General features: G+C 39.4%; 1 protein-coding gene across 3 annotated transcripts in view; it reads right to left on the minus strand.

Moving 5' to 3' along the window:
• Nucleotides 1-25,509, minus strand: part of LOC122799168 (platelet endothelial cell adhesion molecule-like) — an 879,258-nt gene that overhangs the window by 311,667 nt on the left and 542,082 nt on the right. For all 3 annotated transcript variants that reach the window (XM_044068057.1, XM_044068059.1, XM_044068058.1), the window contains one exon: nt 23,783-24,064. In XM_044068057.1, coding sequence (XP_043923992.1) covers nt 23,783-24,064 — 282 coding nt within the window. The remainder of the gene's footprint in view (nt 1-23,782; nt 24,065-25,509) is intronic.

The raw sequence follows: 25,509 nt of genomic DNA on the forward strand, positions 1-25,509 counted from the left end.
AGTGAAGCTCATCCTATTCTTTTACTGTAGTACTTCCAAGTGTAACTTTGACAGGAAAACTTAAAATCTACTTGAAATTTTTTATATACTACCCTAATATATATTTTAAAGAATTAATTAAAATAAAAAAAACTATTATTAGGGAAGTTTATATCAATATTTCCTGTCAATAAAGTTCTGTAAAGGCAGAGCTGATAAGAAAAGCTGCTACTCTGTGCTCATCTTGGCCACGCCCCCATTCAGCATCTTCACTTTTGAGACGTCAGGCATGGACCATACACCCTGCCCCAAGGAGGGCATGTGGAGGAGTTTCTTCTTTGTTCCATATGGATGTTAATCCAAGATATTTCTTATTAGTACAATCAAATATTTGGAAATTGCCTGGACCTTTGGAGGTGGAGAATTCCACAGAGGAACAGGGAATGGAAGTCTACAATTTCATAACTTTATTTTCTAGTCTCATCTTGGGGTGAGAAGAAGGTCATTATGCTCATTTCCCTTGAAAGACCCTGATTTGAGTCAGGTATTGCAGCTGATGTGGGAGAAGGATAGGTGTTTCGTGAGGAGTCTCACAATTCCACCAGCACAGTTTGAAAGTGCTGTGTAAGCTCCTCCAGCTATCCATCAGGATAACTTAACTAGTCTGCTTTGTTTGCATGTCTAGAAGGTAGTTGTATATACCACCAACCCTTTAATAAGTTACCCATAAACCTTAGCTCTGTTTAATGTTCTCTGTCTAATTTGCCTTTTCCTTTGGCATCATAATTCAGTGGGTAGGAAATACTGTTTCCTTGTTCTTTGTGTCAGGATATATTTTTTGCTTGTTTTACTTAAGTGGTTAGTATATTGCTTACCTGTCAGAAATCTGATGTGTATGCATTTTGAATACCCAATGTTCTTCATTAAGTTACTTTGTATGTAGGATCCACCCTGCCCATGACATTCACCAACCAGTCCCCTTCTCTGTGGGACAGAAGGGGGTTGGAGGGCACTGTAAATGCTTCCTCCACAGCGGTTGTGTTGGTATGTGTACTACTGCTGTCTCATCCTTTCAGGATAGCTGTTTCTTCACTTTATGTTAGACTTCCCTGCATCTACTAATCCCAGGGGTCTTTCTGATTACAGCCCCTGTTTAGAAGTTTTCAGGGCAGTCTGATCTGTGTGATTGCTCTTTGTGGTTGCATTGGAGAGCAGAGCTGGATCCGGCAGTAGGCGACATAGGAAGTTGCCTACTGCCCCATGAAACGTAGGGCCCAAAAATGGGTAAAATGTAAAAAAAATATATATGTATAATATTATAAAAGCTTACAGTGTTTCTGTTTCTTTTACAATCAGATTGCGATCCCATGGCTTGCACTGTTATATTGCTTGGCATAGCTTCTTCCAATGTGTGCGGGGGTGTTTACTTCAGGTACAAAGCACCACTAAGCGGGTGAATTGGTCTGCCCCCCCCCAGCCGGGTGGACTTAGTAGTTGACACTGCTCAGCGTTCAGTGGCAGGTCACGCAGGCAGAATTACGCATTGCCAGTTAAAAAAAAAATATTACGTTACTGCTCTTTTTTTTTCTCTGGAGATCTGCATCTACTGCCTGCTCTGAATGTGCATTGACTCATCGCTGTTAACTTGACAACGAAAAAGAAATAGAATTTAGTACTGCAGCATCCATCCATCCAGAGTGGTGGTTTCTTAAATATTATTACTATACTTCTGGCTTTTCCCGGTTAGGAGTTGTCACAATGGATCACCTGTCTTCTCATGATTGGCAGTGGAGTTTTACGGTGTCGAGTTGCCAGCCTGGTGCCCACTCTTCCACAGAAGGCACACACACACATGCCTAGGGCCAATTTTAGAGTATCCAATCCACCTACAGCATGTCTTTGGGATGTGGGAGGATACCCATGCGACCAAGGGAGGACATGCAGACTCTGCATAGAAGCCACTCTAGCCGAGTATTGAACTGGAGAACCTCTTCCTGTGAGACAGCAACGCTAACCTCTGTACCACCGTGGTCACCCAGATATTATTACTATACTGACTTTGTCAAAAACAGTGTATGTGGAGTGACAGAGAGAGACAGAGAGAGAGAGAATGACAATTGGCGACAGTGCACACAGCCTGAACTGCTGTTTCCACTGATTTTGTGTCCATCTGAGAAACAGAAATGACCATTAAGCTGTAATACTGCTGCAGCTGTTCCTGAAAGTTAGAAAGCTTAGTGTAAGTACTATATTGAGTTAGAGTTTTCTTGACAAGTCATATGGTTGGAAAAGGAATAGCAGACATGTGTCCCAGCCCAACTTCACAATTATCATTATTGCCTTGTGTTCGTCTTATTTAGGGCTGTAAATGAAATTATCAAACATTAGCCAGTCTCTTACAGTGGTAGATCAAACAAAACTAAAAGAAGAAAATAGAATCTTAACCCCCCCCCCCCCCACACACACACACACATAGCCACGGCTATAAAGTGTGCACAATTGAGAACAATTGCAATGAACATGACTCTGGAAATATAACCAGAAAACTCAGCTGTGATCTTGTTAGCTTAATGGAATTATATGGAAATACACAGAAAAGTACCTTGGAGTTGTGTTGCAGATTTAGGGCTTCTTCCAAATTTCTGTAGTACATCAACATTTTTATTTTTGATGGCAGTCTATTTTATTTTTATTGCAGTATGACAGCCAGGCTTTAATGCTGCCCAAAGTAAGTAACAAAAAGTTTTTTACACCTTTTAGTAAAGTAGAGACTACGGGTGCAGCAGATAAATCGTGGCACATAAATATTCTAAATTGTTTGTCATACGACACTTCTACACCTGAGATACATTTGTGCTTAGATAACTTGTTGGTATGTAGGGTAGCATTATTTAAGACTAAAAATAGGTCAGTGAACAGTTGTTGATGACCAGTATACACTTTATACAGTGACGGTCAAACACAGATGCGTTAACTTACTACTTAGATTACTGTAGCCAGCTCAGGGTTTGAAATACAATTTTTAGCCAATATACAGATTTAATGTGAATAGTCTAATTCCAGAGATCAGATTCAGGTTTTGTATGGGACATTTCATTGCAGCATTATTTTATTCTATTTTTTTACACAGACTGCATCTTAAATTGAGTCTTTATGAAATTATGTTTTTCTAATTGGGGATTTTAAGTGAAGATGACACTTTCACGCTGGAGTTACTTGCAGAGCCGTCTGACTGATGTGTCTGTGTGTAAATGGGATGATAAACCACATTATAGCCATTGATGTACATAGAGCCTGCTTTATTGTTTTCATTTCAAAATAATTTACATTCCTTAGAAGACAGTGTTTCTCATCGGTACTGACGCATTTTGTTTCTATCCATCAGGGTGGAGTGAAATACAAGAATGGAAAAGATAAATCCCCAGTGGCAGTGTAAGCCAATTTTACTCCCGTCTGAATCACAGTGGACTGAAGATAGACTACTTTTGTGCATAGATTCACACATTGGCTACAGACTGTAGAAATTATGTAGTGTAGGTGATAGCTCCTTATAAGAACTTGGGGTGTGGAGGGCACATTGACTGTTTTAATCCATTAGTACACATATTTCCCATTTGCACATTATTTGCAAATGAAGTGATGATGTTCATCTTTTTTTAAAACTTAAAATGTGTTTTTTTTATTCAGCAGAACTTAACACTTGTATTAAAACAGAACATGAACATTTTTTTACTCTTTGATAATAGGTACACTTTTTCTATAAAGTACTTACTTAACATTCAAAAGCTAATATGTTCATTCTGAAGTTGCTGAACTTTGTGTATTTGCTAAAAATTATAATGCTGGATAGAATATATACCAGTTTATCAGTCTGAATTATAGACTGAGTTAATTTATTGTATTTATACAAATACAATATATTGTCGTATCATACATCAGTATGATGATGATCATTGATGTTTACTGAGAAAGTCGGTCATATTCATGTATGTATATCTATAAAAAAAAAAAAAGATTAAAAGTAAGAGACATGAGTAGCTGGACTGTGAAAGGAAAAGCCAGTGGTCCTTCTGGTGCTTTGATTTGCTGTCCAAAGGCCACTTTTATGCTGGAAGTTGCCTGCTCCACTAAAAACAGAGAATAAAGTTTGGTGTATGTTTAGGGTTCATAGGTATGTAATAGGCTAATGGCCCTGGGGCCTTTACAAGCCTAGCCATAGGATTACCCTGGCATAGTGCCACCCAACCTTAGTTCCCAGTGCCTTTGTCGAGTAGAGCCACTGGTGTTATCCCCAGGGTAAATTTTCTGTTTCCCATCCACTCATCAAGATTTCTTTTGAAGAGGGTCAGCGAGGTGCTCTGCTTGACATGTATGGGAAATCTGTTCCATAGCATGGGCAGTCTCTGGGTTATGAACCTGTCCCTCCATCATATTCTGTTAATTGTGGTAATAAGGTTGAGGTCTCTGGACCATGTGGTGCAGAGGGATTGGGATTTGTTTAGATGTAGCATTTCTAACAGAGCTGGGTCAGACATGGCTTTGTAAGTCAAGGAGAGTAGCCTCTAAGTAGGTGATATGAGACAGAGAATAGTTGGTGTTTTTTGAGTCTGTCCATATAGAACAAGTGTTTAAGGCCTAGGATCCTCTTTATGAGGTACATTTGCAGCCTCTCCAGTTGTTGCAGGTGTCTAGTGTGGTACATACTAAATGGGGCATTGTACTCATTGATTGGCCTAATGAGGGAAGAGTAGAGGGAGACAATGACTTCTTTCTTCCTGGATGCAAAACCCTTAGTAATGAGATGTGCCACATAGAAGGACTTTCTGACCACAATGGCAATGTGGTGATCAAAAGAGAGGTTGTTGTCAACTTGTGTTCTCAGATCTCTTATAACGTCTTCTGTGTTCAGTGGACTACCATCAATGTGGTAGTTCATGGGAACCGGGTTTTTCCCAAAGGGGATGACGACACATTTTTTGGCATTGAGCTTAAGGCCATGGTTCTGACACCAGTCGTTGGTCACAGTGAGGCCATTCTGTAGAACATAGCTGCTTAAGTTATGATGCCTGCATATATAACTTAAGCAGCTATGTCCTGAATGACTACCACACCTTTCAACCTCTTAGTGCGAGATATCTGCACTAAGTATAGAATCATAGGGGGATAAATGCCTAAGGATTTTAAATATTGCTCTTATAAACTTAGAAAGTTGCTAAAATAATGAGATTTGTGTTAACATGCATTTTCTGAAAGATATGAAGTCTGTTCTTTGTTAATAGTTGTGAAGATAATGCATTTGTAAATATTTCTATAAATTTATTAAGGTAGAGTTGATTGCTTTCTAGTGTTCATGTCGTCTTATAGCACCCGTTTCAGCTTGTTAATAGATTTCGTTCTGAGATAGAGCACATACTGATGTCATTTGCAGCTGTTTTCAGACTTGTGGTGAAGGATGGCTGCATATTGTATATTCCCCATAGTATAAATAGCCACATCTATGCAGTGCTGTGAAAAGTATTTTAACGAGAAAGAGATGAAGAAGATGCTTTTATCACACAAACTGATGTAGTTTATTGTTTCTTTTATTTAAAAAGAAATTGATATTCTGAAAGCAATATGCTTCTGAGAATCTCCTTAGAAATTAAATCCTGGGGTATCACATATCAGTTTGACTGCTTAGCTTACAGTCAAAATATCGATAGTTCATAGGTTCATAGGTTCATAGGTAGGTACTAGGTTATTGGCCCTAGGGCCTATATAAGCCTAGCCAAAAAGGTACCCTGGCTTTTGCCACACAAGAAAATTATTTTCCTGTGCCCCTGTCGAGCAGAGCCACAGACGTAATTCCCAGGGTGAATTTCCTATCTCCATCCAATCATCAAGGTTTTTCTTGAAGAGTGCTAATGAGGAGCTTTGTTTGATATAGACAGGTAGTTTGTTCCAGAGTATGGGAAGTCTCTGGGACAGGAATCTATCCCTTAAGCATGTTCTGTTTATTGTGATGACAAGGTTTAAGTCCCTAGATCATGTAGCTCAGAGGGATTGGGATTTCATTAAGTGGAGCATATCCAACAGCTCTGGGTTTGACATAGCTTTGTATGTTAGGCAGAGATCACCTCTGAGTAGGCGATATGCAACAGAGTAAAGCTGGAGATTTTTGAGATGGTCTGCGTATGGCATCTGTTTGAGGCTGGTAATCCTCTTTGTGAGGTATTTCTGTGGCCTTTCTAGTTGTTGTAGATGTCTTGTCAGGTACATTCTAAAAGGGGTGTTGTACTCTATAATGGGTCGAATGTGTGATGAGCAGAGGGGAACAATGACCTCTTTTTTCCTGGATGAGAAACCTGTTGTGATTAGGTGTGCCACGTAGAAGGATTTCCTGACTACTGTGGCGATGTGGTTATCAAAGGAGAGACTACTGTCCACTTGTGTCCCAAGGTCTCTTATCACACTTTCGGTGTTAAGTAGACTCCCGTCTATGTGGTAGTTCATGGGTACAGAGTTTTTACCAAAGAGGATGACAGTGCACTTTTTGGCATTGAGCTTGAGGCCATGGCTTTGACACCAGGCATCTGTCTCAGTGAGGCCCTTTTGTAGGATGTCCACATTGTTAGGAGTTTCGATTATGGCTCCTAGTTTGCAGTCATCTGCAAACTTCATTAGCGAAAGACCTTCTGTGTTAGCCTGTACTTCTGAGAAGTAGATACCAAACAGGAGAGGAACCAGGACTAAACCCTGTGGTACTCCACTTGTCACTGGTCTGAAGTCAGATTTGGAGTCTGCTACTTTCACAGTGTGGGTTCTGCCAGTGAGTCAGTTGGCAACCCATCTTGTGACATAGGGATTTATACCTAGTTTAGTGAGTTTATCTATAATTCCAGAGTGGGAGATGGTGTCAAAAGCCTTGGTGAGATCTACATAGGCTGTGTGTACCACCTTACCCTCATCTACGGCTTTGGTGACTGTTTCAAAGAAGTCTGTCAGGTTTAGCAGACATGATCTGCCTTTTACAAACATGAACTAGGTGGGGTCCAGATTTTGGAGATTACCAATGTCATTGTTTATAAGTTCCATGATGATACATTCCATAGCCTTACAGACCAGGCTGATCAGGCTAATGTGGCAGTAGTTTCCGGGGTCTGTGGTGGCTCCCCCTTTGTGGAGTGGGATAACTGTTGCTGTGCACCATTCAGTGGGTACAAAGCCTGAGGTGAGGCTACGATTGAACATGGTACTCAGGTGAGGTGCCAGTTCATTCTGTAGTTCATGTAGAATGCAGCCTGGGATGTTGTCAGGTCCCATGGATGCTGTGTTCTTGACTTTGGAGACTGTGGTTTTTAACTGTGCAGCCGTGATTTCAGGAACTTTGTATTCTTCCGGTATAGAGATGGGCCCTTTAGGAGGTGAGAGAGAGGTAAAGTTAACACTGAACCTATCTGCAATGTTGGCAATATCAGTTGGCACTGTATATTTAGTGCCATTGTGCTATAACTCAGAGCTGATCTGAGTGTTGCCATTGAGATTCTTGACATAGCTATAGAATGCTTTGTGGTTATCTTTAGAATCAGTGGTGATTTGTTTTCGTAACTAGCTTTGGAGGAATTTATGAGGGATCTCAGATTTTTACTAAGGCTGACCAGGGAGTTCCTCCAATCATGGAATTTTACTCTTTTTTACAACAGTTGCTTTCTTCTGTTGTAGAGTTTGTTTATGGCAAGGGACCACCAGATTGGCTTCCTTTTTTTGGAGGATAGCATCTTAGTTCTATTAGGGATTGCACGATCCATGCACTCATATAACTGCTTATAAATTGCATTTGTGTAGGATTCAGCAGTTGTACCTCTATTGCCTGTCTGCATGGGTGTCGTGAAGCTTGCCACTTCTGTCTTAAGAAGCGTGAAGATTGCTTTGGAGAAATATTTTACGGTGGTTTCCCTAATGGGGAGTGGGGTCGGGATGTGAATGTCTAGGGTGATTAGCTTGTGGTCGGATCTGACCAACGAGGTATTGATCTCTGGTGTGGAACACCGGTTGCCCATGTTGGTAATGACCAGGTCTAGGATACTGCTGCCCCTGGTGGTGGTGTGGATAAGTTGATCCAAGACATTGGAATTTATGAATTCCAGAAAACGTTGAGCAAAAGTGTTGGTACATGAGTAGTTTTCCCAGTTAAAGGTGGGATAGTTGAAATCACCCATTATTAGGGTGTTAGGTTGTACCCTAATATTTTCCTGTGTATCAAGAAATTAGAAGTGTGAATCCTGAGCCATGGTGGGGAATCTGTCACAAGATACAATTTGGATTGTGGTCTTGCCCAGAGTTAGTTGTACTTGGAAATCTCAGATGTATTATGCTGGGCAACTAGCCTGGAGGTGTGGATATCCTTAACAAATATGGACACACCTCCGCCTTTAGTGTTTCGGTCCAGTTTAGGTGGCCAAAAGGTGTGGTATGAATTATAGCCTGGTAATGCAGGGGTGCTCTCTGGAGCCTTGAACCAGATCTCTGTCACTGCACAGATGTCGATGTTCTCCATTTTAAGGAGCACCTCGAGTGAGTGCATTTTGAGGTTTAGACTTCTAGCATTGAGTAGCATTACCCTCAGATTTTGCTTGCTTGTACCTGTTACGATGGTGAGTTTGTCATTTGAACCTTGTCTAAAAAAGGCACTATAGGGGTGGCAAGAGCCTTAGCCAGTATCCAGAATCCCAAGGGCGACAGGTGCAGGCCATCTCTGGCAAAGCATCGTGGTTTGTCGCTCATGTCATCCCAGGCAGACAGATACTGGAGCCCCTTAAAATGACACCAGTAGCTTAGCCAATTGTTGAAGTCAATCATTTTGTCCTTGTACTGTGGTATCATTCTGGGTGATGGCAGGATGCTACTCAGGGCTAGGGTCATACCTGACTGGACTACAAGATTGGACAGCTCCTCCATGTATCTTCATGTAGTCCAGGGAGGTACGTCCCAGGTCATTCACGCCAACATGGACAATGACAGAGTCATATTTGTACTTGTTGTGGAGTGACTTGAGTGCATGCATTATGTGGCAGATACTGGCACCTGACAGGCAGCTGACAGTAACTTTCTCCTTGTTTAGCCTGGTGAGTGGAACATCAGTGTACCTGACTATAGACTCACCTATGACTAGAGTGTTGGGTACATTGTTATGCCCTATGAACTGTGGTTAAGTGTAAAACTGAGTTTTGGGGCTATGTGTCATTTGGTTTGGGTTGGGTGTGGAGGTTGCTTGCATTTCTGCTTTGGAGGTCCCTGTTAATTGGGCAGATTTTTATTGAGAGACTCCGCGAATGTAGGTGTGTGTTTTGTGTTTCTATGTGTGTGTTTTGGTGGTGTAGGTTTTGAGGGACTGGCTATATAAGTGCATCTCTCACAGGTTTTAGTGTTGGATGGTAGGAGGAGAGGGTTGTCTGTGTACATGAGGCAATTGCTGCATTGCCACAAGATGCCCAGATTCATCAGGTAGACAGGAGAAAACACCGGTAGCTGACCCTTAGACATGCCTGGATAGGTGCTTATTTATTAAGTACTAAAACATGTTTTCCTCTAGACAAGTGAGGAAAGTTGAGTGCTGTAGTAATTTGAAGCTTATTTAGTGCTTACAATGAGTTCTGAACAAGTGCTGAGCTCAAAGAAACAGATTTGAGTGCTAAATCTAAAACACTGGCTAGTTCTAAGGGAAATTTTGAAGAGCAGACTTTATGGCGCTGGGAATAGTTTAACCTTAGCTAAGCAGCAAGGGCTCAGAAGCTTACAAACAATCCTGGATACAGCAAATCTGTATCTGGACTAGACTACTTACAGGAAAGGCAGGAAGCTTAGACATTTTTTTTTGTAAAGTGGGAAGGGAGTAAGGAGGAGCAGAACATAATTCAAGGTTAAGAACTAAGTGGGTTGGCCTTCCCAAATGTTCTCCCTATATTAGGTAGAATTAGGTAATATCACTGCACTGGGAAGAGTGTACCAGATCAAATTTACAGTAGGGGCGGGCCACTGCAAAGCCATCAAGTATAAGAACAGGATACCAATAGGGAGGGATGGTGGGAGAAAAAAATCAGAACAAACAAACCCAAACAGGTGCTTAACAAATGTAGAAAATGTCCAGTTAATACCTCACACACAGTGAAACTAGCTAGAAAAGTATGCAGCAGACAATAAAAGTGCTATAAATAACTCGTAAAAATAAGCAAAAAGCATGACACTTAATGTCATATATCGCAGATGAGGGTTGCTCAGTGCCTGTCCTCCAATTAGCTCAGTGTGAAATGGCAGAAACACTCACAAGTTACCTTCTTAAGTAACAGAAAGTTGAAACTTGAAACAACTTTAAAAAAAGCTTGAAAGAATGAGGTGCGTATGCCAAGCCATAGTCCAGGTAACCTCAATCAGCCAATGACCATAAACACTCCCCTCTAACTGAAATGTAAGAATGGTTTTGGCTAAACTAAGATGGCCTGGAACATGTGCTCAGATAAACAGCCTCTACAAACAAACAACTAGGCACAAAATGTAAGCCTGAATATGAACAATGCTACTACTCACGTTACTTAGGTAGAAAAAACAACTGCAGAAATGTTTATCACAGCAGAAAAAGGAGCAGTGAACCTTTAAATGAAACTTTTAAACAGATAAAGGAGCAGGGAGACTCTAGAGAATGCTTTTAACTGCAAACAAACAAGTTATATGATACACTCCTTGGCAGGAAATCAGAACAAACAAACCCAAACAGGTGCTTAATAAATGTATAAAGTTTCCAGTTAATACCTCACACACAGTGAAACTAGCTAGAAAGGTATGAAGCAGACAATAAAAGTGCTATAAATAACTTGTAAAAATAAGCAAAAAACAGGATACTTAATGTTATATATCGCAGATCAGGGTCTGCTCGACAGTGGCACAGGAAAATAATTTTTTTGGGTGGCAAAAGCCAGGGTTCCTTTTTGGCTGGGCCCCAGGGCCGATAGCCTAGTACCTACCTATGAACCTATGAACATATGCTCAGTGTCCTTCCTCCGATTAGCTCAGTTTGAAATGGCAGAAACACTCACAAGTTAACTTCTTAAGTAACAGAAAGGTGAAACCTGAAACAACTTTAAAAAAAAGCTCGAAAGAAACAATGAAGTGCTTACTCCAAGCCATAGTCCAGGTAGCTCCAATCAGCCAGTGACCACAAACACTCCCCTCTCACTGAAATGCAAGAATGGCTTTGGTTAAACTAGGATGGCCTGGAATATGTGCTCAGACACACAGCCTCTACAAACAACTAGTCCCAAAATGCAAGCTTGAATAAGGACAATGCTACAACTACCTACACTACTTAGGTAGAAAAAAATTGCAGAAATATTTATCATAGCAGAAAAGCAGCAGTGAGGCTTTATATGAAAGTTGTAAACAGATAAAGGAGCAAGGAGGCTCTAGAGAATGCTTTTAATTGCTAATAAATAAGTTATATGATACACTCCTTGGCAGGAAATCAGAACAAACAAACTCAAACAGGTGCTTATTGAATTTAGAAAATTTCCAGTTAATACCTCACTCACAGTGAAACTAGCTAGAAAAGTATGCAGCAGACAATAAAAGTGCTATAAATAATTTGTAAAAATAAACAAAAAGCATGACACTTAATGTTATATATCGCAGATCAGGGTTTGCTCAGTGCCTGTCCTCCGATTAGCTCAGTGTGAAATGGCAGAAACACTCACAAGTTACCTCCTTAAGTAACAGAAAGTTGAAACCTGAAACAACTTTAAAAAACCTTGAAAGAATGAGGTGCGTATTCCAAGCCATAGTCCAGGTAACCTCAATCAGCCAATGACCATAAACATTCCCCTCTAACTGAAATGTAAGAATGGCTTTGGCTAAACTAAGATGGCCTGGAGCATGTGCTCAGATAAACAGCCTCTACAAACAAACAACTAGGCACAAAATGTAAGCCTGAATATGAACAATGCTACTACTCACATTACTTAGGTAGAAAAAAAAACTGCAGAAATGTTTATCACAGCAGAAAAAGGAGCAGTGAACCTTTAAATGAAACTTTTAAACAGATAAAGGAGCAGGGAGACTCTAGAGAATGCTTTTAACTGCAAACAAACAAGTTATATGATACACTCCTTGGCAGGAAATAAGAACAAACAAACCCAAACAGGTGCTTAATAAATGTAGAAAGTTTCCAGTTAATACCTCACACACAGTGAAACTAGCTAGAAAGGTATGCAGCAGACAATAAAAGTGCTATAAATAACTTGTAAAAATAAGTAAAAAACAGGATACTTAATGTTATATATCGCAGATCAGGGCCTGCTCGACAGTGGCACAGGAAAATAATTTTCTTGGGTGGCAAAAGCCAGGGTTCCTTTTTGGCTAGGCCCCAGGGCCGATAGCCTAGTACCTACCTATGAACCTATGAACATATGCTCAGTGCCCTTCCTCCGATTAGCTCAGTTTGAAATGGCAGAAACACTCACAAGTTAACTTCTTAAGTAACAGAAAGGTGAAACCTGAAACAACTTTAAAAAAAAGCTCGAAAGAAACAATGAAGTGCTTACTCCAAGCCATAGTCCAGGTAGCTCCAATCAGCCAATGACCACAAACACTCCCCTCTCACTGAAATGCAATAATGGCTTTGGGTAAACTAAGATGGCCTGGAATATGTGCTCAGACACACAGCATCTACAAACAACTAGTCCCAAAATGCAAGCTTGAATATGAACAATGCTACAACTACCTACACTACTTAGGTAGAAAAAACTGCAGAAATGTTTATCACAGCAGAAAAGCAGCAGTGAGGCATTATATGAAAGTTGTAAACAGATAAAGGAGCAAGGAGGCTCTAGAGAATGCTTTTAACTGCTAACAAATAAGTTATATGATACACTCCTTGGCAGGAAATCAGAACAAACAAACCCAAACAGGTGCTTAACAAATGTAGAAAATTTCCAGTTAATACCTCACACACAGTGAAACTAGCTAGAAAAGTATGCAGCAGACAATAAAAGTGCTATAAATAACTTGCAAAAATAAGCAAAACAGGATACTTAATGTTATATATCGCAGATCAGGGTTTACTCAGTGCCCTTCCTCCGATTTGCTCAGTGTGAAGTGGCAGAAACACTCACAAGTTAACTTCTTAAGTAACAGAAAGTTGAAACCTGAAACAACTTTAAAAAAAAGGTCGAATAAACCAATGAGGTGCTTACTCCAAGCCGTAGTCCAGATAACCCCAATCAGCCAATGACCATAAACATCCCCCTCTCACTGAAATGCAAGAATGGCTTTGACTAAACTAAGATGACCTGGAACATGTGTTCAGGCACACAGCCTCTACGAACAAACAACTAGGCCCAAAACGCAAGCCTGAATATGGACACTGCTACAACTACCCACACCACTTAGGTAAAAAAAAACTGCAGAAATGTTTATCACAGCAGAAAAGCAGCAGTGAGCCTTTAAATGAAAGTTGTAAACAGATAAAGGAGCAAGGAGACTCTCGAGAAAACTTTTAGCTGCAAACAAATAAGTTATATGATACGCTCCTTAGCAGGAAATCAGAAAAAACAAACAAACCCAAACAGGTGCTTAACGAATGTAGAAAATTTCCACTTAATACCTCACTCACAGTGAAACCAGCTAGAAAAGTATGCAGCAGACAATAAAAGTGCTATAAATAATTTGTAAAAATAAGCAACAAACAGGATACTTAATGTTATATATCGCAGATCAGGATTTGCTCACTGCCCTTCCTCCAAGTAGCTCAATGTGAAATGGCAGAACCACTCACAAGTTAACTTCTTAAGTAACAGAAAGTTGAAACCTGAAACAACTTTAAAAAAGGCTCAAAAGAACCAATGAGGTGCTTACTCCAAACCGTTGTCCAGGTAACCCCAATCAGCCAATGACCTTAAACACTCCCCTCTCACTGAAATGCAAGCATGGCTTTGGCTAAACTAATATAGCCTGGAACATGTGCTCAGACACACAGCCTCTACAAACAAACAACTAGGCCCAAAACGCAAGCTTGAATATGGACAATGCTACAACTAACCACACTACTTAGGTAGAAAAAAACTGCAGAAATGTTTATCACAGCAGAAAAGCAGCAGTGAGCCTTTAAATGACAGTTGTAAACAGATAAAGGAGCAAGGAGACTCTCAAGAATATGTTTAGCTGCAAACAAATAAGTTATATGATACACTCCTTGGCAGGAAATTAGAACAAACAAACCCAAACAGGTGTTTAATGAATGTAGAAAATTTTCAGTTAATATCTCACACACAGTGAAACTAGCTAGAAAAGTATGCAGCAGGCAATAAAAGTGCTATAAATAACTTGTAAAAATAAGCAAAACAGGATACTTAATGTTATATATTGCAGATCAGGATTTGCTCATTGCCCTTCCTCCGATTAGCTCAGTGTGAAAATTATAAATTATGAAATTTCAAAATACAATATTTGCTTTTCTTTAAGTGATTTATTTAAATATGCAACCAAGATCAAACACTGAAGTGAATATATATAACTTGCGTACTTCACATGGATGGGCTATTGAATACAGATACCTTACTGGTAAAACAGTGCAATAATATAAGGGTGCCACAATCAGAGATGGAGAGATGCTGTGAAATTAAGGAAAGAAACCAGCAGAAACATTTAATTCAACAATAATGAGGGGACTAATTTGCAAGGACCTTAAAACTTAATACTGCACCAAGACTAGCCAACCTATAACTTAGGAAAATGGAAATGCAATACTTAGACACACCTTGAGCCACTTTGCTGATTGTCAAAAGTATCTTAAAGTCTGTTACTTTATTTTATATTAATTAAAATTGGCAAACAGCAACAAGGAGAAAATCAGTCCCAATGTAGAAAAAGCAGGTTAAAATACTTGAGAAACAACAATGGGACAACCACGGCAAAGCACATATATTTAATAAAGAATAAGCAGTAAACAGATGCCTCCTTCATCAGATCAATACTCTCAGGTATATTAATTAAAATTGATCAGACTCTCACATTATAGATATGTTATTACCTCGGTCACTGTAGTACATTATAATGTGCTATGTGCTTCACTACTGATTTGTGAAACCAATTTCAGCTGTAAACCAGGGTACAGACAGTTAAGCCATAGCATACCACAACACAGCATGTCAGGTCAATATGTTCCTGATTATCCGCATACAGAGTCAGAGTTATACAGTGCACTATATTACACAATCATGTTATCAGTGTGCACAAAATTCCCAGGTCAGGAAAACATATTTGAGACATTTAATTAATTAATTTTATTTTATTAAGTTTAAGACATTTTCAGGAGGTATGATGATGTTGTGACTTCATGTGATGGGGGGCAGTACAGTGTCCTGCCTAGGGCCCTATATGACCTTGATCCCATCTCTGTTGGAGAGTCTAATGCCTGAAGGAAAGTTCAGCTGTAGCTGGAGTGGGCCTATTGGGTAGCATTTACCTTTTCTCAATAGACATATAGGCGGTGTAGATTTTACTTCCTCTTATGGGTCTGTAATATGACCACTGTTTGGGTCTACATTTCCTTTTTATGTGAATATTTAAAACAGGAGACATTGGTGGCTTATGTGTCTGCCATTCCTGTTTGACACTGGGAGGGTGTATGTAATCCCAATATAGGAATATGAATTTGCCACACTGGACCCATCCACTAACACTGGTATTTCTGATTTTGAGGGAACATGGTGAAATTTCTGGCTAGGCTTATAAGGGCCTCTGGGCCAATAGCCTAGTATCATCCTATGAACCTATGAACCTATAGGTGCAGAGTGAATTGGCAGGGCCCCATGTTAGTCTTGAGGGCTCTTTTCTAATGAGGATACCCTCTTAAGCAGATATGCACTCTACAGCCTAGGTATTATCTATACAAAGAGGACAGCAAATTATTTTGTACATGGGTAATCTGACCTTTAGACCTGGTTCTATTTCATGCTCCTTTGAATACTGAGTTTCTCAAGGTTTCACTCTATTTCCTACATTGGTCAGTTGAAACCGCTTTGATAGTTTTTGGGGCATGGACATATTTTCATTTCCAAACCTGAATCTTTAGACAGGTGGTATGTTGGACCCAGTGGTGTTTTCTCTTGACTTGCTCCCTGATTAATTATGATAACATTAAGTGTGGAATACAGCAGTCCACTCTCACTTTTCTGCCTTCTATCCATCTCAGCTAGACTCCAGGTAAGAGTGTCTTACACTCTGCTGAAGGCCTGATTCCTTCTTGTGTCATTGGTTTGCTTGGAGATAGGGGTCACCCAGCTCATCTTCCTTGGCATATGCATTCTGTGGAAGGCACTGATGCCAAATAAAACATGCTGTTGCTGGTCCTTAGAAATCACATATTCTCCTCGCTATGCTCAAGGAATGCTGGTGGTCCTCATTATGAACATCCAGACCCTCTAAAGGTACTGCAATGACTGCCATCTGTGGATATGAAAGTTGTGCATTTCTCATGAGGATAAAACTGCTTGGAGAATTCAGTCTTCTTTAACCCTCCATCACCTCTTTGGGTAGAGGAAGGTTTATTACAAATGTAGTGTATCTTACTTTTTCTTAGGTTGGTCAGGTGCTTGGAAATGAAGGCGAGCGATACCAAGTATGGGAAGAGGAAATGGTTATGTAGCCTTTGATAGTCATGGCTGCTGAGATGAGCCTGTACTGTTTGCTAAGTTCTATTGGTTAATGAAGCCTGAATTCTGTTTAGTCAGACCTAGCATTATAGTAACTACATAATCTGTGTGCACGTATAGCGTGTAGCAGCTTTATGTGATTCTAATATATGCAGGCCATTGAATACAATATGCAGCTTTGGAAGTGTTGCTCATCTGGTCAGGATAAAACAGACGAACATTCGTGGATTCAGTTCAAGCAACTTTATTACACACAAACACATCAGAAAGGAGACTTTGTAACTTAAACTTAAACTTATAAATAGACTGACTACTGCACTCATACATGTTAACACTCTGGCTATTCTCTCAAATTGGCACTGCTGCCTGCACATGCTCAGTATTTATATGCACGTGCTATATCTGGAAATTCCTCTTAAAGATACGTACACACACTCTGATCTACATGAAGCTTCAGTGAAAACTACTTATCAGAGTTGGAAGGGGGTGAGCATAGAGTAAATACATCAATTCTTGTAATCAAAAGTGTTTATATTTTTAAAATGATTTGTTCACATTTATGGGCACATCACAACATCTATAGAATTAAATGCTGTGATGCATTTGCATTGTCTTTATTCCACATTTATTTGAGCCATTTTTAATAAAAATCTTTGTACAGTTCTTATTAAACAACAGCCTAAATAAATTTAGCATACGCCTAGTGACATCACTGTAGGAATAGTGAGAGTCCTGACCATAGATTTAATGGACTTGTCTCTGCACGCACATGACAACACACCCATTAAAGTCTATGGAAGCTCTTCTTGCTTTCCCTACCATTATGATACTGAGGTTAAAGTTTACTTCTAAATTCAGTGTCATCATGCTAAGGAAAGAACTATTTTCAAAAATTGTTTTTTCCTTGCAAAACAGTGGTCAGATGCCTTCATCAATGTTGTGAAAATGCTGTTCACCACTTTGTTCATTACATGATGTAGTATAAAGATAAGAAAAGACATATAACTAATACGCTTTAAATATTTTAGATAACTTGAAAGCATGCACACCTATTTACATGCATGTGGAAGAGTGACAGACTGGCTATTATTAAACAGTACAAAAGTAGCTGATATAAATATAAAAACATTCAGTGGGGGCTGCAGATATACAGTCTGCACAGTCAACAGTGCCAGACCAATACAAAATAATTGCATTTTTAGTTTTGTGCAGTGTATGAAGGTGTGGCAATCACTGTAGATTAGCAAAGTGCATCTTTGTTGTGATGTATGAAAAATAATTCATCAGATTTGTTTTTTACAGAATCCTTTGATAATAAAAAGAGGAGGAGAGATGAATCCCTCATCCCCTATGTAGTGAGGAGAACCCCTGAGTGCCCCAGCAAATAATGTAACATAAGATGATTTGCAGCACTTTGTAGTAAAATGTATTCAATTGCTAGGTGCTTCTGATTTCTGAGAGATTTGCCAGACTGGATTCAGCAAATCCTTTCAGTAGACTGTTCAGCTCTCCTCTGTGAAAAACAGGAATACTGTTTTACAGTGTCAGTTCTGTATGCATAATTAAATTTAGTGAGCACCTGTAGACAATCCATAACCCTTGCTCTAAACCTTCCTTCTCCGAAGTGGGAAGCACTACCTGTTATAATGTGGAACAAATAGGTGAATTGTGCAGCACTCAGCTTCATTTAGGAAACTCACGTGATGGTTAAATGTTCACTTTAAACTTCTGAAAAGTTAGTTTTACTCAATTATAATTCAGTATTACTTATTGTGGATATCAGTTAAAAATGACTTAACTCTGAATCTGTGGCAGACCTTTTCAATACAGAACTTGAGGAACATGGGCTTTTTAAGACTCAAAATGAAAAACATTCCTCATAATGAGGTACACTTGAGAGGTACATCCATAACTGACCAAAGGCAGCACCTGAGTGCAGTCTTTACCTGAACTTATTTGTTAGGATAAAATAAAGGGCAGTAAAAAAGGAAAGAAAAACTATTTAAGTCTTCAGATTAACCTACATGAGGTACCCTTTGTTGGAACTAACAAACTATGGAAAATGTTTAGATATTAAAAGGTTTAGCTACAATTAAGAAGTGGGGAGATGTGACAGAATTAAACTTTTTTTTAACATTTATTATAATTTACTATGCAATGTACATTTTCCATGCAGGTAGGCACACAGGATAAATAAAAGAGGGATGTATTTAAATTTGTCTAGATAGTGATGAATCTATGGACCATGCTGCCAAAGGAAGCAATGTAGTTTAACACTATTTTCAGATTAGGACTTTTTCCTCATGGAGCAGCTGATTTATCAACAAATACAGATACTTAGAAATTCTTACCGGTGTGGAGGTGGATAAGAAAGTAAACAAACAGAATGTAATGAAAGGACATCTTTTCCTCCATACTTAATTATATGTGGAATTTTCCTAAATACAGTTAAGGTCACATGTGGACATAACTCATAGGTTTCTCATATGTTTATCCAGTGTTCAGGGGCAAGGGTCATCTATGAACACTTACTTATTAAACTTAGGGTCAGAAACATAGTCTTTCATTTAGTAGTCAACATTAGATTTAAAGGCCTTTAGATCTGCAGATAACCTTATATAGATAGGTATATGATTCAATAATCTATGAAGTACTTGAGAAATATATTTATATCTCAGAAAAGTTCTTTATTGGGATGTTGAAACTGATATAATTAAATCTGTGTGCCCTAATATTATTTCTGTTACACCTGGTGAAGCTATTGAGTTTGTTTGATTTCATCAACATTTTACATTGGATAATAGGACTTTTTAAGAAAGTTAACATATATACATACAGTACACACATAAGTTAATCTTCATGTGATGTGCTTGCTACCATAATGCTGTGGCGATTCATTTTTTAAGCATTAGATGTCTTTTGATTCACTTTAAGAATATCATTGTGGGTATAATTAAAGAAGAGTAGACAGAAAGGCACTGCATGCCAGGCTATGTTTTGTAATAAGTGGCTGGGCCTTGTTTTACAAGAAAATCAGCAAGCTGGCAGTTCTTTTGAATAGTCCTTCCTATATCACATAACTTGCTCTATGGCATTGCTGAAGTAGGTAGAAGAGCATAAAAGTTCATTGAATAAATTGGGCAAGCATCAGAGAAGTAAGCAATGAAACAAGGCCACTCAGTAAGTACTTCATAACAATTTCATTATACTGTAAAGATTAACTGTTAACGTAAGTTCCTCTGTTGATGTCATAATTATTCATTCACACTGACAAAGTAAAAGGTTTTGGTAAACATTGTTATAGCTATTATTCTTTCTATAATTCATGGGATAAAATTGCTAGTTATTTGTTAACCAGTAAAGTGAACTGGTCCATAATGACCAATTTTATCTATAAAATGGGCTAGAAAGGCTAAGCTGTATGCAGTATATACATTCAGTTTATAATAGGCAGTTAAGCAGCATGCTTCTAGGAGCTGGGAAGTAACTGGACTACCAAGAGAAAACCTTTACAGGCATTGCATTGGGAAAACATGCAAACCCCATACAGACAGTGAGCAGAGGTCAGAACTTAAACCCTTATCCTGGAGCTGTGAGGCAACAGTCTTAACTGTGTTTTTGTTTATGGATTTATCAGTGCATATACTACTGGTAACTAGGTCACTACACCAAAAGGGCCTAACCACTTTTTGCAGAGTAAACAGCCCCAAATATGACCCAGGTGACCAGTTTGATATGACACTGGACGAGTTAGGCAGGGAGGGAGATTAGTGAAGGAGTGTGACCCTCTTGTCACTCCTGGGGGATGTGGAGCATGGGGGGGAGGCTGTTCAGAGACAAATAGGAAGTGTAATTTCTTTGGTAGAAAACAGGAAAAATGTTTCCATGCTTGAGGGTTGCGGTGAGGCTAAACAGCACAGATGGCCCATTGCATGTCCTCCTCTGATTCCACAAACCATGTTTGCATGGATGGTGTGGCTAAAAAAGTAACCCATTATACCACACTTAATGGTTGTCTAAATGATGGCCGATGGATCCTCCTGGCTGACCCTCCCTCTAGTGCTATGGAACAAATGGTCTGATTGACTAGGCTGGGGATGATAGAACAGTCAACAGGGGCAAAGACCACTAAAATAAAAACTGCTGAAGGTTACCTATTTTCAGGTAAACCTGAAAGAATATACAGCATGTGGTGAAAACCTTTGCTTGAAAAAAGAGTGAAGTGGGCAAAGGTTCATGAATTCATCAATAATGAAGAGTGACATTTAGTGCAGAAGTAGAGTTAGATGGAGTATGTTTGTAAGTTAGCATTTAATGCATCAGAATTTCTCATCTAAATCTCAAACTAATAACATTAAAAGGCATCACATAAAAGTGATCTAAAAGTGTACTTCAGAATAAAGGTATTGATTCAGGAAATTGGACAGAAAAATGCAGAAGCACTCCAGAAATGCACCTAGAGAGAGAGAGAGAGTTGGCATGAGAAGTATACATTGTTCTGAAAGAATATACAAGGAGGGAGTAATATATTTTATAACAGATTTTGATTAATACACCAATATTGAATGGTTTAATTAGATGAATCATGCACTGTATTGGAGAAATGTCCTTTCCTTCAAGATACTGTAGTCTTGAAGTCACCTACATTAACTATGGGAGTACAAGAGACCAGAACTTTTTACAGGTTGTTCAAACACTGTTGCGGCCTAACTGTTTCATAATGGTATTTGTATCAGTCACTCTGCCCATTTGTACTGTAGACACTTCACAGCAAAACGTCTGAAGAGAGTTGAGCTACATTTAGGGCACATGAGTGGCCTTAGGTCAACTGGTGCCCTAGGCAAAAGGGCTCCAAGGTGCCCCCCACCACACCACCTGGTGCCCCCATCCTTGTCTACCTACACTAAATAAATACTGGAAAAGTGCCACTACTAGGAGCGGCGCCCTAGGCGGTCGCCTAGTTGGCCTATGCCTAAGGCCGACTATGGGCACAGAAGCACCTGGAGAACAGGACTCGCCAAGGAAGGAATGACTTCCTACTGCAGCAGGAACTGATGCTCCTTGAAACTGAACCTCGTCTTAGGAAAACAAAGTGCTGACTCACAGTCCCCCTCACACAGCAGTGCATTCATGAGTTAAAAAAAAAAAAAATAGGGTAAAGTTTTTTCAGACAAGCAAAGGCCAAGTTCTTTGCAGTAACATAGTATAGTCTACCAGTAGGCCAAAAAGGTAAATTATTGCTTGATAAAGCTTTTATGCCAGAAATGTTAAATTTGCATGCAGCATGCAGCCTGAATTTTCTGTGTACTAACAAAACAGCAGTGAAGTGTGCTTAGTCTAACCAGTATTTCTGTCTAAAGCAGCAGCAGCTTTCTAACAGACCAGCTTTTGTAACCTATGTCATTCTAGAGAGGCTGTTAAGGAGGGTTACTGATATGCACTCCCAAAACCTCAGTGTGGATAGAGGGCTAGATTTAAAAACTGTACTATGAAAAATGTATTGCATTCATTTCATTTTCATTTCATAATTCCTGTATCACTGAGTAGTACATATGCATAGCTGGCCTTAGGCATAGACCAACTAGGTGGCCGTCTAGGGCGCCTCTCTACTAGGGTGCTTTTCCAGTATTTATTTGGTGTAGGTAGACCAAGATGGGGGCAGCAGGCAGTGTGGTGGGGGGGGTGCCATGGAGCTCTTTTGCCTAGGGCACCAGTTGACCTAAGGCTGCTCCTGTACATATGTTTTGAGGCCCTGGAGTACATTGCCAGAGGGAGTGGCACAGCTTACTGAATCAATTCAAGGATTCTTGCAAATGAGACAGGAATGGCATTTGCATACTTGTTGAATGTAACACTCATTCAACTTCAGTTAAATGAAAACTGTTCCTTTTTTGATAACATCAAATAAGCAAAACTATGCCAACCTACTTGTGATGTGAATCACAATCACACAGTTGAGTCATATATGCTAAAGTAGTCGTTCTACATAAATTTTACTTGGAGGGGCAGCATTTACAAAGGCTATGTTAGGATACATTTAGTGCTGGTCACAGGTGCATTTTGAAGGCAAAGTCACAAAAAGTCCAGTTTTCAAAATGCTTTTAAAAAGATGAAATTTAATTGAGATGGGAAATGCTTGTCAAATGGGTCCAAACTGCTTTATGACTTGCATTTCTCTGTACCATTCAGTTGCGGCCCCAAGTTTCATTTCTTGCCAGATCACAGTATGGCCACAACAGCTGGGTATTAAGGCATATCAGTGGGTCCCACGATCAAAGACCCCTTGTCTGGGGAAATGGGGAGGCTATGCAGGTCTAAATGTTCAGTGAGGCATTTGCTGTATTGTAGAAAGAAAACTGGATAGTTCACATGAGGTTCTCAGATTTTTTTGGGGAGATATTTTGTGGACCAAAACTAGTTGAAGATACAACCCTACAATATGGTGTGGGCTGCCTCAGGTGCATGATTTCTGAGGTTTTAGATGAGTTATAGTTCGTCAGATAAGTGTTTGTTCTTTGCTACGTATCACTGGAACTACACTACCACCAAAGTGCTAGTCAGGGTGCAATATTCTACAGGCTGTGCATATTGTCCGGTGAGTCCTGGTATAGTACAACCTATGGTACCACAATTCAAATGCAATGGATGAAATGCACTGTAACACAACCAGAGCATTTGATACAGTTAAGATTTTAAAACAGCTTCAACAAGAGCAAAAAATGTTTGGATACCAGAAATACTTTCCCAGAAATATAACCAAGATGTAATTCCAAAGTACGTTTTATTATCCTAGATAGTATAGTATAATAAGCTCCAACTAGTTCACATACTCTAAAAGTTTTTGCTAAATGAAGAAGATGACAAAGTATAGCTGTGTTATGTTTATTAGAAATCCCATATTAATTTTGCATATTTTATATTGAAAGGTTTTGAAAATCCCAACATGGTAATTTAATGACTATATACAATTTGAATGACAGCATTTGCAAAGACAGATAGGTAGATATATGATAGATAGATAGATACATTCATTAGATAGATAGATAATTTTAATTAATTGTGCATTTAAAAATGCGTAATTATCTGGTGAAATGATACTTGTTTGATACAAGCAGATAGCATACCTGTTATGGTGATGACGGGACTTTGTGCAGTCATATTAGCATTGTTTGTAGCTGTGCAGTAATACTGTCCCTGTGTCTCAGATGAGACAGGTTTGTGAAAGAAAGCTGCCGACACTGCATTTTCCTTTCTCTGCTTGGGAGGTTTCTGCTCCTTTACTCGATACAATGAAAATGTGATTGGCCAAGAACCATTGTTTGCAGAACATACAAATATCAACTCCTTTCCATCTTCTACTTCACCATTTTCAGGTATGACCAATAAGCTTGCAGTTCGGATTGGGACTGTGAGATAAAAAACAAGTAAACTTATGTAAAAAAGATTATCTGTTTATTCCAAATCTGCTCCAAGAATACAATGTAAAGTAAACTAGTAAGTGAACCACATTTAATGATTTCTTTCTGCTATTATGTATATGGAGTAGCTATCATGTTACCTAATGCACAACAAATAATTATAGATTCATAGGTTGGTACTTGGCTATCGGCCCTAGGGCCTATACAAGCATAGCCATAACAATTCCCTGGATATTTCTTCCCACAATATTTACTTCCCTGGACCCCTGTCTAGCAGGGTGACTGACATGATCCCCAGGGTGAATTTCCTTTGTCACATCCAATCATCAAGGTTCCTTTTGAAGAGGGCCAAGGAGGCGCTCTGCTTGACATGTATGGGCAGTCTATTCCAGAGTATGGGGAGTCTCTGGGTCAGGAACCTATCCCTCCAACATGTTTTGTTCATTGTGATGACAAGGTTTAGATCCCTGGAGCGTGTGGCTTTGAGGGATTTGGATTTCTTTAAGTGGAGCATGTCCAACAGCTCAGGGTTTGACATGGCCTTATATGTTAAGCAGAGATCACCTCTGAGTAGATGATATGCCACAGAGTATAGCTGGAGTTTTTTTAGTATAAAGAGCTGGCTGGTAGCATGGTCTTAGAAGCAGTCAAGGAGTTTACTTCTAAACCTTCTGCACAGAATGAATTACAGCCCAAAGAAGTAGTTATGTGGTCTTCTAGGAGCAGCATCAGAGGTCACTGCTGGGTGGCTAGAAAACAGAATCATGTGGTCAGAGGATCAAGTGGCCATGCTAGAAACGAGTTAAAATAACTTCTACCTCCAAGGGACCCTTTATCCATTCACCAGCATAATAAAGTTCCATTTTCTATAGTCTCATGTCTTAAAACTTTAGTTATAAATCCATCCACAATCCCTTTTTCCCATTTTTTGCACATGGGGTTGGGATATATCTTCAACAGTGGCAATCATTTAGAACTGAGGTTCATACCACTGAGTGGTTAGACCTGTCATGGTAGTTCTTCCATACCAAACACTTACATGCACATTCAAACCTATGGCCAATTTAGAGTGTCCAATCCACATACTAGATGTCTTTGGAATGTGGGAGGAAACTGAAGTATCCAGAAGAAACCGACAAGAACACAGGGAGAACATGTAGACTTTCATTTTAACATCTCAGTGCAGTTAATGTATGTTTACCAATGAACTTTTATGTCATTAGGTAAAAAGAGAAATTGTTTGGAAGGCACTCTGAGGTTTCACTCGACATACAGATTCTGCCTCATATGATGCCATGTCAAGCATTGAGCTGTCATTAGGTGCAAATTACTTAATTATATTGTCACAGTAAAGGATACCCTTTCTAGTTATCTAGTTTTACAGGTAAGTGTCATTGAGGCAAACACCAAGGCATCTTGGTGCATAGTCAGTA

This window comes from Protopterus annectens, chromosome 4.part0 (genome assembly GCF_019279795.1).
Source record: "Protopterus annectens isolate FY-2018-M chromosome 4.part0, PAN1.0, whole genome shotgun sequence".
Taxonomy (NCBI): domain Eukaryota; kingdom Metazoa; phylum Chordata; order Ceratodontiformes; family Protopteridae; genus Protopterus; species Protopterus annectens.